At 44.1% G+C, this 18,850-nt stretch overlaps 1 protein-coding gene across 4 annotated transcripts in view; it reads right to left on the reverse strand.

Moving 5' to 3' along the window:
* LOC110523029 (low-density lipoprotein receptor-related protein 8-like) overlaps positions 1-18,850 on the reverse strand; it is a 363,891-nt gene that overhangs the window by 109,334 nt on the left and 235,707 nt on the right. For all 4 annotated transcript variants that reach the window (XM_036978658.1, XM_036978657.1, XM_036978656.1 and 1 more), the window contains exons 5-8: positions 11,220-11,594; positions 6,901-7,023; positions 1,536-1,658; positions 164-283 (exon numbers count right to left, since the gene is read on the reverse strand). In XM_036978658.1, the coding sequence (XP_036834553.1) occupies positions 164-283; positions 1,536-1,658; positions 6,901-7,023; positions 11,220-11,594 (741 nt within the window). The remainder of the gene's footprint in view (positions 1-163; positions 284-1,535; positions 1,659-6,900; positions 7,024-11,219; positions 11,595-18,850) is intronic.

The following is an 18,850-nucleotide window of genomic DNA, read 5'->3' on the forward strand; positions in this document are numbered from 1 at the left end:
GAGAGGGACAGGTTGTCTGGCCCTGTACCTTCACAGATCTTGTCTGAGAGGGACAGGTTGTCTGGTACTCTACCTTCACAGGTCTTGTATGAGAGGGACAGATTGTTTGGTACTCTACCTTCACAGGTCTAGTATGAGAGGGACAGGTTGTTTGGTACTCTACCTTCACAGGTCTTCTTGTCCATTAGTTGGTATCCAGAGGGACAGTCACACGCATAGCCAATCCTCCTGTCTCTGCAGATGTGAGAGCAGCCTCCATTTTTGTCTGCACACTCATTCACACCTAGAGAGAGAGGTAGGGAGAGAGACATGAGGGAGAAAGTGAGGGAGAGAGAGAGAGAGGGGGGGGGGGGAGGGGGAGAGAGTGAGAGAGAAAAGGGAGAGAGGGGGGGGGGGATAGAGAGAGGGAGAGAGAGAGAGAGCGAGAGAGAGAGGGGGGGGAGAGAGAAAGGGGAGAGAGAGCGGGAGAAAGAGAGAGGGATGAAAGGAGGAATAGAGGGAGGGAAGGGAGTTAAACATCAATAGAACAACCAATATATTGGTGTGTGTATGTACCTGGGGAGACTCTAGGGGAATATGTAACTATCAGACACCTGGAACCAGTCCAGAATGCACTGGGGCTCAAGAGGGGGCAGCTATTCGTCAGGCCCCCCTGTCTAATCTGACACAGAAGAGGACACAGAGGAGTATAGAGGAGGACACAGAAGAGGACACAGAGGAGTATAGAGGAGGACACAGAGGAAGAAAGAGGAGGACACAGAAGAGGACACAGAGGAAGAAAGAAGAGGACACAGAGGAGGTCACAGAGGAGTATAGAGGAAGACACAGAGGAGGACACAGATGAGGACAAAAATATGCAGAGAAAGAGGAGTATAGAGGAAGAGAGAGAGATAGAAAAGTAACAGCCATATGGACAGATCAGAGGGGAAGTTCCTGAGTTACTCTCCTACCTACCAACCTACCTCTCTCTCTCTCTACCTCCCTCCCTCCCTCCCTCCCTCCCTCCCTCCCTCCCTCCCTCCCTCACTAGTACATAAGACCATGTAATATGTCTGTCTATAAGCATAACATGTACGGCAAAGACGTAATGTCTCAGATGTTAATGTCCAGCATATCAAATCCTGCTATTTCATGATTACAAAAGTGCTGGATTACATGATTACAAAAGTGCTGGAGCTGATCTGAATGTTGACACACGGTTGACCAATCAGAAACACAGAGCTAGAGGTTCCGGGGCATTCCACTGTGAGGTCCATGACTAAAGAGCTCTAAATTGTAATTCTCTATGGTAGGGAGCTAATCTTTATGGTGCCTTATGGGTAGTGTAGTCAGAACACGTTTCCTAGCCATGAACACTCGAGGGAAGAGTTGGACTTTGATGGGAGAGAGAGAGCTGAGAGTTGTCCTGATGTACTCTCCCTTGATGAAATTAAGCTCTGATTACTAGCACAGTGGCCATCTGCATGTTAATTGGATGTTAATAAGTGTGTGTGTGTGTGTGTGTGTGTGTGTGTGTGTGTGTGTGTGTGGCTCACCACACTCCTTCATAGGTTCATCTGACCAGTCCTTGCAGTCTTTGACGGCATCACACACCTTGCTGCTGTTGATACACTGTCCATTCTTGCACATGAACTTCCTGGGGCCATCACACTTAGTGACTGGGAAAGAGAGAGGGTAGAAAAATACAATGATCATTACCTTGAAACAAGTGTTTGATTTCCAATGCATGTCACCACTACTCTGATCCCTCTGACCAGATGGCATCAAATAAGCTGGTTCCCAGACACCTCCGTCCAGCGTAATCAGCTTGTGGGAAAAAAGTAACAATGATACAACGTTGGGTGTAATGTACTGTAATACATCCTGATACTACACTGTACTGTAATACATCCTGATACTACACTGTACTGTAATACATCCTGATACTACACTGTACTGTAATACATCCTGATACTACACTGTACTGTAATACATCCTGATGCTACACTGTACTGTAATACATCCTGATACTACACTGCACTGTAATACATCCTACTACTACACTGTACTGTAATACATCCTGATACTACACTGTACTGTAATACATCCTGATACTACACTGTACTGTAATACGTCCTGATACTACACTGTACTGTAATACATCCTGATACTACACTGTACTGTAATACATCCTGATACTACACTGTACTGTAATACATCCTGATACTACACTGTACTGTAATACATCCTGATACTACACTGTACTGTAATACATCCTGATACTACACTGTACTGTAATACATCCTGATACTACACTGTACTGTAATACATCCTACTACTACACTGTACTGTAATACATCCTGATACTACACTGTACTGTAATACATCCTGATACTACACTGTACTGTAATACATCCTGATACTACACTGTACTGTAATACATCCTGATACTATACTGTACTGTATTACATCCTGATACTACACTGTACTGTAATACATCCTGATACTACACTGTACTGTAATACATCCTGATACTACACTGTACTGTAATACATCCTACTACTACACTGTACTGTAATACATCCTGATACTACACTGTACTGTAATACATCCTGATACTACACTGTACAGTAATACATCCTACTACTACACTGTAATACATCCTGATACTACACTGTACTGTAATACATCCTGATATTACACTGTACTGTAATACATCCTGATACTACACTGTACTGTAATACATCCTGATACTACACTGTACTGTAATACATCCTGATACTACACTGTACTGAAATACATCCTGATACTACACTGTACTGAAATACATCCTGATACTACACTGTACTGTAATACATCCTGATATTACACTGTACTGTAATACATCCTGATACTACACTGTACTGTAATACATCCTGATACTACACTGTACTGTAATACATCCTGATATTACACTGTACTGTAATACATTCTGATACTACAATGTACTGTAATACATCCTGATACTACACTGTACTGTAATACATCCTGATACTACACTGTACTGTAATACATCCTGATACTACACTGTACTGTAATACATCCTGATACTACATTGTACTGTAATACATCCTGATACTACACTGTACTGTAATACATCCTGATACTACACTGTACTGTAATACATCCTACTACTACACTGTACTGTAATACATCCTGATACTACATTGTACTGTAATACATCCTACTACTACACTGTACTGTAATACATCCTGATACTACACTGTACTGTAATACATCCTGATACTACACTGTACTGTAATACATCCTGATACTACACTGTACTGTAATACATCCTGATACTACACTGTACTGTAATACATCCTACTACTACACTGTACTGTAATACATCCTGATACTACATTGTAGTGTAATACATCCTACTACTACACTGTACTGTAATACATCCTGATACTACACTGTACTGTAATACATCCTACTACTACACTGTACTGTAATACATCCTGATACTACACTGTACTGAAATACATCCTGATACTACACTGTACTGTAATACATCCTACTACTACACTGTACTGTAATACATCCTGATACTACACTGTACTGAAATACATCCTGATACTACACTGTACTGTAATACATCCTGATACTACACTGTACTGTAATACATCCTGATACTACACTGTACTGTAATACATCCTGATACTACACTGTACTGTAATACATCCTGATACTACACTGTACTGTAATACATCCTACTACTACACTGTACTGTAATACATCCTGATACTACACTGTACTGTAATACATCCTGATACTACACTGTACTGTAATACATCCTACTACTACACTGTACTGTAATACATCCTGATACTACACTGTACTGTAATACATCCTACTACTACACTGTACTGTAATACATCCTACTACTACACTGTACTGTAATACATCCTGATACTACACTGTACTGTAATACATCCTACTACTACACTGTACTGTAATACATCCTGATACTACACTGTACTGTAATACATCCTGATACTACACTGTACTGTAATACATCCTACTACTACACTGTACTGTAATACATCCTGATACTACATTGTAGTGTAATACATCCTACTACTACACTGTACTGTAATACATCCTGATACTACACTGTACTGTAATACATCCTACTACTACACTGTACTGTAATACATCCTGATACTACACTGTACTGAAATACATCCTGATACTACACTGTACTGTAATACATCCTACTACTACACTGTACTGTAATACATCCTGATACTACACTGTACTGAAATACATCCTGATACTACACTGTACTGTAATACATCCTGATACTACACTGTACTGTAATACATCCTGATACTACACTGTACTGTAATACATCCTGATACTACACTGTACTGTAATACATCCTACTACTACACTGTACTGTAATACATCCTGATACTACACTGTACTGTAATACATCCTGATACTACACTGTACTGTAATACATCCTACTACTACACTGTACTGTAATACATCCTGATACTACACTGTACTGTAATACATCCTACTACTACACTGTACTGTAATACATCATACTACTACACTGTACTGTAATACATCCTGATACTACACTGTACTGTAATACATCCTACTACTACACTGTACTGTAATACATCCTACTACTACACTGTACTGTAATACATCCTGATACTACACTGTACTGTAATACATCCTGATAAAACACTGTACTGTAATACATCCTGATACTACACTGTACTGTAATACATCCTGATACTACACTGTACTGTAATACATCCTGATACTACACTGTACTGTAATACATCCTGATAAAACACTGTACTGAAATACATCCTGATAAAACACTGTACTGAAATACATCCTGATAAAACACTGTACTGTAATACATCCTGATACTACACTGTACTGTAATACATCCTGATAAAACACTGTACTGTAATACATCCTGATACTACACTGTACTGTAATACATCCTGATACTACACTGTACTGTAATACATCCTGATAAAACACTGTACTGTAATACATCCTGATACTACACTGTACTGAAATACATCCTGATACTTCACTGTACTGAAATACATCCTGAAACTACACTGTACTCAAATAATCCTGATACTACACTGTACTGTAATACATCCTACTACTACACTGTACTGTAATACATCCTGATACTACACTGTAATACATCCTGATACAACACTGTACTGTAATACATCCTACTACTACACTGTAATACATCCTGATACTACACTGTACTGTAATACATCCTGATACTACACTGTACTGTAATACATCCTGATACTACACTGTACTGTAATACATCCTGATACCACACTGTACTGTAATACATCCTACTACTACACTGTACTGTAATACATCCTGATACTACACTGTACTGTAATACATCCTGATACTACACTGTACTGTAATACATCCTACTACTACACTGTACTGTAATACATCCTGATACTACACTGTACTGTAATACATCCTACTACTACACTGTAATACATCCTGATACTACACCCCTCTGTAATGTGAGCCCCTGACTGTCTTCCAGGACTCTACAGCCATGTAACTTTATACACAGCTACTCTCTCTGTGTCTGTCTGCATGGCTGGAGTTACCCCACTATACTACTGTCTGTCTGCATGGCTGGAGTTACCCCACTATACTACTGTATGTCTGCATGCTGGAGTTACAACACTAAACTCCTGTCTGTCTGCATGCTGGAGTTACAACACTATACTCCTGTCTGTCTGCATGGCTGGAGTTACCCCACTATACTACTGTCTGTCTGCATGGCTGGAGTTACCCCACTATACTACTGTCTGTCTGCATGCTGGAGTTACAACACGATACTACTGTCTGTCTGCATGGCTGGAGTTACCCCACTATACTACTGTCTGTCTGCATGCTGGAGTTACCCCACTATACTACTGTCTGTCTGCATGCTGGAGTTACCCCACTATACTACTGTCTGTCTGCATGCTGGAGTTACCCCACTATACTACTCTCTGTCTGCATGCTGGAGTTACCCTACTATACTACTGTCTGTCTGCATGCTGGAGTTACCCCACTATACTACTGTCTGTCTGCATGGCTGGAGTTACCCCACTATACTCCTGTCTGTCTGCATGCTGGAGTTACCCCACTATACTACTGTCTGTCTGCATGCTGGAGTTACAACACTATACTCCTGTCAGGCTAGTACACACAAGCAGTGTGTTATGGATTCCAGGTTGATCACGGGCCACATCTCACAAATACGGGTCCTAAATAAAGTCCAGTCAGCATTACTTTGACCTTCAGTTCTCTCTGGCATAGATAGACAAGACAAAGACCGTAGCTGCCAAATATGAACGTGTTACCATAGACACATAGCAATAAAATCTAGAGTTACTGTACCATAGATATACAGAAACAGTTCTGCTTCAACATTATTCTCTGAAATGCCCACAGAGCTGGAGAGGAGAATGTAGTAAGGATATGAAGAAAAAAAGCTATTTCAGAGTTCTGGGACATTTCTCATCTATGGCAGTAGTGTGTCCCAATGTACCCATAAATGCCTTCTCTTTGTGTGAAAACCCAGTGAGTAAAGCAATATGGTGGAAAAAAACTATTTTGGAATATTGGAACATATGTCAACTATATGGACATAATGCAGTATCCAGGAGATAAAGAACAGGACATAATGCAGTATCCAGGAGATAAAGAACAGGACATAATGCAGTATCCAGGAGATAAAGAACAGGACATAATGCAGTATCCAGGAGATAAAGAACAGGACATAATGCAGTATCCAGGAGATAAAGAACAGGACATAATGCAGTATCCAGGAGATAAAGAACAGAAGAGAAGGCAGGGTCCACCCACCGTTGATACAGCCGGCCTCATCACTGAAGTCAGGACAGTCGTGCACCCTGTTGCACTGCTTGGTTCCATGGATACAGGACCCATCACCACACTGGAACTCATCTGGACGGCAGGTCAGCAGAGCTGTGGAGGAGAGAACACACACAGAGAGAGAGAGAGAGAGAGAAAGAGAGAGAGAGAGAGAGAGAAAATCAAGAGACCACAAATGTGATGTTAATTCAACTGCTCATCAACCAACTTTCTATGTATCTCTCTAGTGATCCAACCCCAACCTGGTATCCTGTCAGAAAGAAAATGAACCCTGTGAAAAGATGTGTGTGTTTTATCTTGGGTTAGGGAAACACAGAGTGCATTCCAATTCAACAGTAATCACCCTCCGTTCCCCCCTACTCCCCTATTCTCTCCCCTAACTCCCCTCTGCTCCAGAGAAATCCTGTGGAAATGAGAAGCTGGAAGGTGTTTACCATAGAGATCCTATTAAATTACTAGACAGGCTATATGATAAACCCTCAAAGTTCCAGAATAGGAGAAAATGGCAGTCATACAGGGTGGCAGGGTAGCCTAGTGGTTAGAGCGTTGGGCCAGTAACTGAAAGGTTGCTGTATTGAATCTCCGAGCTGACAAGGTAAAAATCTGTAGTTCTGCCCCGGAACAAAGCAGTTAACCCACTGTTCCCTGGTAGGCTGTCATTGTAATTAAGAATTTGTTCTTGACTGGCTTGTCTCGTCAAATGAAGGTTAGATTCTCTAAAATATGTTTTTATATTGGTCAGCGAGAAATCCAAACCAGTCTAATTGGAATGAAGATGTGAATCATGATAGTGATTTTGATTATAATGGTAGGAATCATATTTTAACATCCAAACCCTCTAACAAGTCTGAAACCCCTGCATGAATCTACTCTGACTTCCTCCCTGTCTTTGTGATCAGTGTTTGTCATTACTGAGTGGTCTCCGGGGTTGAGAATAGTGTGTTACTCAGGGAGAGAGGGCCAGGTTATGAGGACCCTCGCTACCTCTCAAGGGCTCTCCACTGTTCCAATCATCACACTGTTGCATGGCAACCAACCTCACTGATTGCCGTGGTGATTCCAGCATGGAGCATCTTATAAACGGGCGCCAACACAGAGGTCTCAGGAGGGGTTTGATAGCATACTGTATCATCCATGCACAAACCGACACGCAGGCACACACATACAGACAAAGACGCTAGAACACACATACACCAATGCCTGTACACTCACAGATCTATCCACATACATTAATTGTACATAGATAGTGATTTAAAGCTATTTAGTCATTCTAAGCTTACTATAACCCTACACACGCAGAAGACTCCACTACCTGTCCACCCCTCCTGTCTCAGCCTCCAGTATTTATGCTGCAGTAGTTTATGTGTCGGGGGGCTAGGGTCAGTTTGTTATATCTGGAGTACTTCTCCTGTCCTATTCGGTGTCCTGTGTGAATTTAAGTGTGCTCTCTGTAATTCTCCTCTCTCGGAGGACCTGAGCCCTAGGACCATGCCTCAGGACTACCTGACATGATGACTCCTTGCTTTCCCCAGTCCACCTGACCGTGCTGCTGCTCCAGTTTCAACTGTTCTGCCTTATTATTATTGGACCATGCTGGTCATTTATGAACATTTGAACATCTTGGCCATGTTCTGTTATAATCTCCACCTGGCACAGCCAGAAGAGGACTGGCCACCCCACATAGCCTGGTTCCTCTCTAGGTTTCTTCCTAGGTTTTGGCCTTTCTAGGCAGTTTTTCCTAGCCACCGTGCTTCTACACCTGCATTGCTTGCTGTTTGGGGTTTTAGGCTGGGTTTCTGTACAGCACTTTGAGATATCAGCTGATGTACGAAGGGCTATATAAATACATTTGATTTGATTTTGATTTGATTTGACCTGTCCATATAGACTATATACGTACACAGTGCATTAAAAAGTATTCAGACCCCTTCACTTTTTCACATTTTGTTACGTTACAGCCTTTTTCTAAAAATGTATGACATCATTTCCCCTCATCAATCTACACACAATACACCACAATGGCAAACTGAAAACAGGTTTGCAGAATCACCTTATTTACATAAGTATTCAGACCCTTTGCTATGAGACTCGAAATTGAGCTCAGGTGCATCCTGTTTCCATTGATCATCCTTGAGATGTTTCAACAACTTGATTGGAGTCCACCTGTGGTGATTTGGAAAGGCACACACCTATACTACCATTAAAACGTTTGGGGTCACTTAGAAATGTCCTTGTTTGTGAAAGAAAAGCAAATGTTTTGTCCATTAAAATAACATCAAATTTATCAGAAATACAGTGTAGACATTGTTAATGTTGTAAATGACTATTGTAGCTGAAAACGGCAGATTTTTAATGGAATATCTACACAGCCTCACAAGTCCTCAACTGGCAGCTTCATTAAATAGTACCAGCAAAACACCAGTCTCAACGTCAACAGTGAAGAGGCGACTCTGGGATGCTGGCCTTCTAGGCAGAGTTGCAAAGAAAAAGCCATATCTCAGACGGCCAATAAAATTAAAAGATTAAGATGGGCAAAAGAACACAGACACTGGACAGAGGAACTCTGCCTAGAAGGCCAGCATCCTGGAGTCACCTCTTCACTGTTGACATTGAGACTGGTGTTTGCGGGTACTATTTAAAGAAGCTGCTAGTTGAGATCTTCAGTTTATTGGCAATTACTAGCATTAGAATAGCCTTCATTTCTCAGAAGAATAGACTGACGAGTTTCAGAAGAAAGTACTCGTTTTCTGGCCATTTTGAGCCTGTAATCAAACCCACAAATGCTGATGCTCCAGATGCTCAACTAGTCTAAAGAAGGCCAGTTTTATTGCTTCTTTAATCAGAACAACAACAGCTGTGCTAACATTATTGCAAAAAGGTTTTCTAATGATCAATTAGCCTTTTAAAATGATAAACTTGGATTAGCTAACACCACGTGCCATTGGAACACAGGAGTGATGGTTGTTGATAATGGGCCTCTGTACGCCTATGTAGATATTCCATAAAAAATCTGCCGTTTCCAGCTACAATAGTCATTTACAACATTAACAATGTCTACACTGTATTTCTGATAAATTTGATGTTATTTTAATGGACAAAACATTTGCTTTTCTTTCACAAACAAGGACATTTCTAAGTGACCCCAAACGTTTTAATGGTAGTATAGGTGTGTGCCTTTCCAAATCACCACAGGTGGACTCCAATCAAGTTGTTGAAACATCTCAAGGATGATCAATGGAAACAGGATGCACCTGAGCTCAATTTCGAGTCTCATAGCAAAGGGTCTGAATACTTAAATCGGGGGAGAAGGGCCTTGGTCAGGGAGGTGACCAAGAACCTGATGGTCACTCTAGAATGGCCAGACGGAAGCCACTCCTCAGTAAAAGGTACATGACAGCCCACTGGAGTTAGCCAAAAGGCACCTAAAGGACTCAGACCATGACAAACAAGATTGTCTGGTCTGATGAAACCAAGATTGAACTCTTTGGCCTGAATGCCAAGCATCACGTCTGGAAGAAACCTGGTACCATCCCTACGGTGAAGCATGGTGGTGGTGGCATTATGCTGTGGGGATTTTTTTCAGTGGCAGGGACTGGGAGACCATTCAGAATCGAGGGAAAGACGAACGGAGCAAAGTACAGACAGGTCTTTGATGAAAACCTGCTCCAGAGCGCTCAGGACCTCAGACTGAGGCAAAGGTTCACCTTCCAACAGGACAACGACCCTAAGCACACAGCCAAGACAATGCAGGAGTGGCTTCGGGGCAAGTCTCTGAATGTCCTTGAGTGGCCCAGCCAGAGTCCGGACTTGAACCCGATCGAAACATCTCTGCAGAGACCTGAAAATAGCTGTGCAGCGACGCTCCCCATCCAACCTTACAGAGCTTGAGAGGATTTGCAGAGAATGGGATAAACTCTCCAAACACAGGTGTGCCAAGCTTGTAGTGTCATACCCAAGAAGACTCAAGACTGTAATCACTGCCAAAGGTGCTTCAACAAAGTACTGAGTAAAGGGCCTGAAAACTTTTGTAAATGTGATATTTCCGTAGTTTTTTTTATACATCTGCAAAAAATACTAAAAATCTATTTTTGAGTTGTCATTATGGGGTATTGTGCATAGATTGATGAGGGGGAAAAAACAATTCAATTAATTTTAGAATAAGGCTGTAATGTAACAAAATGTGGAAAAAGTCAAGGGGTCTGAATACTTTCTGAATGCACTGTAGATGTAGTACCACATCCTGTGTGCATCCTCAGGTGACCCAAGCCCAGATTCAGTAGGTGACTTACCGCAGTCAGCCTCGTCAGATTTGTCCTTGCAGTCGGCTTCTCCGTCACACTTCCAGTTGAGGTGGACACACTCTCCACTTCCACACTGGAACTCCCCCGCCGAGCACCGGGGCTTCTGGGGCTCTGTCCGGCGACTACAGCGCTCCATAGACTCGTCAGACTTATCCCTGCAGTCAGGGTCTCCATCGCAGCTCCACAGAGCTGGGATGCACTCTGAGTCGTTACAGCGGAACTCCTGGGAGCCACAGCGGGAAGTGGAACACTTCTCCTCATCACTCCAATCCCCGCAGTCGTCGTCGCCGTCGCACACAAAGATGGGAGCCACACATTTCCTGTTATGGCACTGGAACTCCTTGGCGGGGCAGGCATTGGCGTCTAGAGGGAAGAAAGAGACACGCAGAGAGAGAGATCTGTTAGAGGTCTCAACATCGGAGAGTGATGAAGAGAAACCATGAGCTGTCATGTAAGAGATCACAGACGAAACAGAAGAGTAAAAAACAGGAACTACACATCCAGCCATGGCGCCTGGCCCTGCTCTGAACTACACATCCAGCCATGGTGCCTGGCCCTGCTCTGAACTACACATCCAGCCATGGCGCCTGGCCCTGCTCTGAATTACACATCCAGCCATGGCGCCTGGCCCTGCTCTGAACTACACATCCAGCCATGGTGCCTGGCCCTGCTCTGAATTACACATCCAGCCATGGTGCCTGGCCCTGCTCTGAATTACACATCCAGCCATGGCGCCTGGCCCTGCTCTGAACTACACATCCAGCCATGGCGCCTGGCCCTGCTCTGAATTACACATCCAGCCATGGCGCCTGGCCCTGCTCTGAACTACACATCCAGCCATGGCGCCTGGCCCTGCTCTGAACTACACATCCAGCCATGGCGCCTGGCCCTGCTCTGAATTACACATCCAGCCATGGCGCCTGGCCCTGCTCTGAACTACACATCCAGCCATGGCGCCTGGCCCTGCTCTGAATTACACATCCAGCCATGGCGCCTGGCCCTGCTCTGAACTACACATCCAGCCATGGTGCCTGGCCCTGCTCTGAACTACACATCCAGCCATGGCGCCTGGCCCTGCTCTGAACTACACATCCAGCCATGGCGCCTGGCCCTGCTCTGAATTACACATCCAGTCATGGCGCCTGGCCCTGCTCTGAACTACACATCCAGCCATGGCGCCTGGCCCTGCTCTGAATTACACATCCAGCCATGGCGCCTGGCCCTGCTCTGAACTACACATCCAGCCATGGCGCCTGGCCCTGCTCTGAATTACACATCCAGCCATGGCGCCTGGCCCTGCTCTGAACTACACATCCAGCCATGGCGCCTGGCCCTGCTCTGAACTACACATCCAGCCATGGCGCCTGGCCCTGCTCTGAACTACACATCCAGCCATGGCGCCTGGCCCTGCTCTGAACTACACATCCAGTCATGGCGCCTCCAGGGCCCAGAGCCACAGCCATGATAAAAACACTTGGCTTCTGTACTGTATGTGTCTGAGATTGAGAGAGCTGCTCTGAGACAGCCTCCTCTATAACCTCTCCGTTTCTCCCTCTAACCTCATTGATTTCCTGGCTGCCCAAATAGCCCCAGTCCTGGCCCTGGCTCTGTGTAGCGGCAGCCAGGCTAAATGACTGTTAGTATGCAGTGATAAGCGGCTGGCCCTGCCTTAATAGGGTCAACTGTGGAGGTATTGAGTTTTATGGCCTTTTTATGTAGACGATTGCTATAATACTGTAAAGACACACTGCAGACAGGGAATTCACAGGATCATTTAAACTCACAAAGACACGGACAAGCGCACACACACACACACACACTCACTCACACACTCACACTCACACACACACACACACACACACTCATAGACACACACACACAAAATCACTCATAGACACACACATACTGGCATAATGCCGAACTACTCACACAGACAGTAATATTAGGACATGCACCTACACATAGCAGGTACTCAAATACTGCTACAACAGTTACATGTAAATCTTAACTGACATCCTTCCTCTCATACTTACATCATACTGTAGTACATTTAAACACACTCCTGCCAACTGTGTAGTGTTCACAGCAGATGATAAATGCCACTTTAGCCTTTTCACCTACCCAGGCTCTGTGGAGTGTAAGACCCACTGTGAAATACTCCAGTCATTCCCAACAGTGACATTATCACATCTCCACACTAGACTGACTCCCTATGATTTATGTGTTGTGGGGAAAGGGCACACTTGTCTTTCAGTAGCACTTCACTTCCCTGTGTGTGTGTGTGTGTGTGTGTGTGTGTGTGTGTGTGTGTGTAGCCCGCCACTTCAATGTCTCCTCACCACACCACACACACTGCGCCACTGTTCTGATAATTTTGGGGATGCATACTAATCATCTCCAGTCCTATCAGAGTGATTAAATTAAAGTCAACAAATAAACAATAGGAAATTACATGATCAGGTGTTTCTCAGGTCAACCCCCAACCCCTCTCTCTGTCTGTATGTTCATTGACTGACAGTTGAGTAAGGAGAGTTTAATTCAGGTTCAAATACTTTGGTGCCAGTCAACAGCGGTTGAATGTTTGAATTTACAGCGAAATTAATGAAAAAGCAAACACTGCTGATGCTATCTGTGTTCTAAGAAGAATGATATACCGAGTATCATATCATACGATATGCTGCACTACAGTATGTTCTTGATTGGCTCGTAAGCCACGCCCTAGAGGGTCTTAGAGAGAGACATTGGGGGACCAGAGTAGAGGGTCTTAGAGAGAGACATGGGGGCCCTAGAGGGTCTTAGAGAGAGACATTGGGGGACCAGAGTAGAGGGTCTTAGAGAGAGACATTGGGGGCCCTAGAGGGTCTTAGAGAGAGACATTGGGGGACCAGAGTAGAGGGTCTTAGAGAGACATGGGGGGCCCTAGAGGGTCTTAGAGAGAGACATGGGGGCCCTAGAGGGTCTTAGAGAGAGACATGGGGGCCCCAGAGAGACATGGAGGGCCTAACCTCTCTCCCACCCCTAAGGCTAAATCTCTTCATCCTCTGGCCTAGTGCTGGACAGGTAATAGAGAGGAAGATAAAACGGATCACGTTGACCTTCAAACCCAATGGGTTGCAGGATGGCACTCCGAAGCAATTACTTCTGTCATCATGAAGAGCTTTGAGAGGCTAGTTAAGGATCATATCACCTCTATCTTACCCGACACCCTAAACCCACCGCAATTTACATACCGTAAGGGTGCGTGCTCAGCCCCTTCCTGTACTCCCTGTTCACCCATGACTGCGTCGCCACGCACGCCTCCAACTCATCAAGTTTGCAGACGGCACCACAGTAGTAGGCCTGATTAGCAACAATGACGAGACAGCCTACAGGGAGGAGGTGAGGGCCCTGGCAGAGTGGTGCTAGGAAAATAACCTCTCACTCATCGTCAACAAAACGAAGGAGCTGATCATAGACTTCAGGAAACAGTAGAGGGAGCACGCCCCTATCCACATCAACGGGACCGAAGGTGGAAAGCTTGGTCCACCCACACAGACAGTGTGATGGAGAAAGCGCAGCAGCGCCTCTTCAACTTCAGGAGGCTGAAGAAATTTGGCTTGGCCCCTAAGCACAGGGCTCCGCCTGCAACCACAGGGTTCTTTAGAGGGTGGTGCGGTCTGCTCAACGCATCACTGGGGGCACACTGCCTGCCATCCAGGACACCTACAGTCGTGGCCTAAAGTTTTGAGAATGACACAAATATACATTTTCACAAAGCCTGCTGCCCCAGTTTGTACGATGGCAATTTGCATATACTCCAGAATGTTATGAAGAGTGATCAGATTAATTGCATTAATTCCCTCTTTGCCATGCAAATTAACTGAATCCCCCAAAAAACATTTCCACTGCATTTCAGCCCTGCCACAAAAGGACCAGCTGACATAATGTCAGTGATTCTCTCGTTAACACAGGTGTGAGTGTTGACAAGGACAAGGCTGGAGATCACTCTGTCATGCTGATTGAGTTCGAATAACAGACTGGAAGCTTCAAAAGGAGGGTGGTGCTTGGAATCATTGTTCTTCCTCTGTCAGCCATGGTTACCTGCAAGGAAACACGTGCCGTCATCATTGCTTTGCACAAAAAGGGCTTCACAGGCAAGGATATTGCTGCCAGTAAGATTGCACCTAAATCAACCATTTATCGGATCATCAAGAACTTCAAGGAGAGTGGTTCAATTGTTGTGAAGAAGGCTTCAGGGCGCCCAAGAAAGTCCAGCAAGCGCCAGGACCGTCTCCTAAGGTTGATTCAGCTGCAGGATCGGGGCACCACCAGTACAGAGCTTGCTCAGGAAGGGCAGCAGGCAGGTGTGAGTGCATCTGCACCACAGTGAGGCGAAGACTTTTGGAGGATGGCCTGGTGTCAAGAAGGGCATCAAAGAAGCCACTTCTCTCCAGGAAAAACATCAGGGACAGACTGATATTCTGCAAAAGGTACAGGGATTGGACTGCTGAGGACTGGGGTAAAGTCATTTTCTCTGACGAATACCCTTTCTGATTGTTTGGGGCATCCAGAAAAAAATATTGTCTAGAGAAGACAAGTTCATGCCAACAGTAAAGCATCCTGAGACCATTCATGTGTGGGGTTGCTTCTCAGCCAAGGGAGTGGGCTCACTCACAATTTTGCCTAAGAACACCATGAATAAAAAATGGTACCAACACATCCTTCAAGAGCAACTTCTCCCAACCATCCAGGAACAGTTTGTTGACGAACAATGCCTTGTCCAGCATGATGGAGCACCTTGCCATAAGGCAAAAGTGAGAACTAAGTGGCTCGGGGAACAAAACATCAATATTTTGGGTCCATGGCTAGGAAACTCCCCAGACCTTAATCCCATTGAGAACTTGTGGTCAATCCTCAAGAGGCGGGTGGACAAACAAAACTGCCCCCCTTTTCATGAGTCAGTGGGTGTACGTTTCTGGAGTTTGATCTAAATTAAGACACTGTGTTTTTACCCATCAGCCCCTGAGCTGTTGGCGCCCTAATCCCGCTACCATCTACAAGGCAGAAACAGTACAAGTGCATCAAAGCTGGGACAGAGAGACTGAAAAAACAGCTTCTATATCCAGTCCATCAGACTGTTAAACAGTCACCACTAGCCTTAGTCACTGTTATAGCCCTTGAACTTTTCCACAATTTGTTATGTTACAGCCTTATTCTAAAATGGATTTACAGTGAAGACATAGTAACTATGAAATAACACATGGAATCATGTAGAAACCAAAATATTGTTCAATAAATCAAAATATATTTTATATTTGAGAATCTTCAATGTAGCCACCCTTTACCTTAACGACAGCTTTGCACAATCTTGAACTTCTCTCAACCAGCTTCATGAGGTAGTCACGTGGAATTCATTTCAATAAAAAAATGTCCCTTCTTAATGCGTTTGAGCCAATCAGTTGTGTTGTGACAAGGTAGGGGTGGTATACAAAATATAGTCCTATTTGGTAAAAGACCAAGTCCATATTAGGCAAGAACAGCTCAAATAAGCAAAAATAAACGACAGTCCATCATTACTTTAAGGCATGAAGGTCAGTCAAGACGGAAAACTTCAAGAAACATCAAGCGCTATGATGAAACTGGAGATCCAGAGTCCCCTCAGCTGCAGAGGATACGTTCATTAGAGTTACCAGACTCAGAAACTGCAGGCCAAATAAATGCTTCACAGAGTTCAAGTAACAGACACATCTCAACATCAACTGTTCAGAGGAGACTGCATGAATCAGTCCTTCATGGTCGAATTGCTGCAAAGAAACCATTACTAAAGGACACCAATAAGAAGAAGAGACTTGCTTGGGCCAGGAAATGCGAGCAATGGACATTTGCTTTTCAACAGGACAATGACTCAAAACACACCTCCAGGCTGTATAACGGCTATTTGACCAAGAAGGAAAGTGATGGAGTGCTGCATCAGATGACCTGGCCTCCACAACCACCCGACCTCATCCCAATTGAGATGGTTTGGGATGAGTTGGACTGCAGCCAAGGAAAAGCAGCCAACGAGTGCTCAGAATATGTGGGAACCCCTTCAAGACGGTTGGAAAAGCATATCTGAAGTTTTTGATTTCTACATGATTCCATATGTGTTATTTCATAGTTTTGATGTCTTGAATATTAATATAGAATGTAGAAAATAGTAAAAATAAAGTAAAACCCTTGAATGAATAGGTGTCTCCAAACTTTAGACTGGTACTGTATATTTATAATGTATTTATATTCCGGTCTCTAACATTGCTTGTTCTGATATTTCTTTATTTCTTTTGGATTTTTTCTGGATTATGTGTTTATTGTGTTTTCTATTGCTAGGTATTACTGTACTTTTGGGAGTTAAAAACGCAGGCATTTTTGCTGCACCTGTGATATCATCTGTAAATTTGTGTATGTGACCAATAAACTTTGATTTGAGATTTGATTTTGATTTGGCACAGAAACGCTTTCCATCAGCACAGCACCAGTACACCGTTCAATTATCATTGATTAGTTGTAGAGCCAAACATCATCAGGTGTAGCCTCGGAAACGTGAGTCAGACACTGAATCATAAAGAACACAAGGAATAGGAATTAGAACGTTCCCCCAGAGAATTCCAGGCTCAACTCAACATCTTCAGCCAGACACAGACACCTGGTCTACAGCCTTCTAGTCAGGCTCTAATGGTCCATAGGGCAAACAAACAACATGGTCTAGAATACCAATCTATGTATACATATGAGTTATCAATACAACTAATCAATGATAATTGAACGGTGTACTGGTGCTGTGCTGATATCCAGGGCTGATCTGATCCTGATGAATAATTATATTTAGGGAAAACGATTTGTCCACACCAGCCTCTGGATAGCAGCAATCATGAGCTGTAGTACTCAACTCCCCATCCCACATCTCCTGGCCTGTGAATCATATTGAGCCATTGCTTTGCAACAGCAAGCTAATGTAGCGTTCACCGCCGCTATGGGGCACCATTATACTTAAATTGTTAAAGCAGTGTGGACCAGAGAGATGTGTCCCCTCAGGGAACCCCCTGACTGCCCACAGAGAGATGTGTCCCCTGTCCTCTAAGGTCCTGCAGTGGTCTAAGGTACTACAGTGGTCTAAGGTACTACAGCGGTCTAAGGCACTACAGCGGTCTAAGGCACTACAGCGGTCTAAGGTACTACAGGGGTCTAAGGTACTACAGCGGTCTAAGGCACTACAGCGGTCTAAGGTACTACAGCGGTCTAAGGTACTACAGCGGTCTAAGGTACTACAGTGGTCTAAGGTACTACAGCGGTCTAAGGTACTACAGCGGTCTAAGGTACTACAGTGGTCTAAGGTACTACAGTGGTCTAAGGTACTACAGCGGTCTAAGGTACTACAGGGGTCTAAGGTACTACAGCGGTCTAAGGTACTACAGTGGTCTAAGGTACCTCAGCGGTCTAAGGTCCTGCAGTTGTCTAAGGCACTGCATCTCAGTGGTCAGGCGTCACTACAAACCTTGGTTGGGTTCCAGGCTGTATCACAAATAAAAAATAAACTAAATAAAAATATAGTGTACTACTTTGCTCACAAGTAGTGCATGATGTATGGAAATAGGGAGCCTCCC

The sequence above is a fragment of the Oncorhynchus mykiss genome, chromosome 5 (assembly GCF_013265735.2).
Source record: "Oncorhynchus mykiss isolate Arlee chromosome 5, USDA_OmykA_1.1, whole genome shotgun sequence".
NCBI classification, from domain to species: Eukaryota; Metazoa; Chordata; class Actinopteri; order Salmoniformes; family Salmonidae; genus Oncorhynchus; species Oncorhynchus mykiss.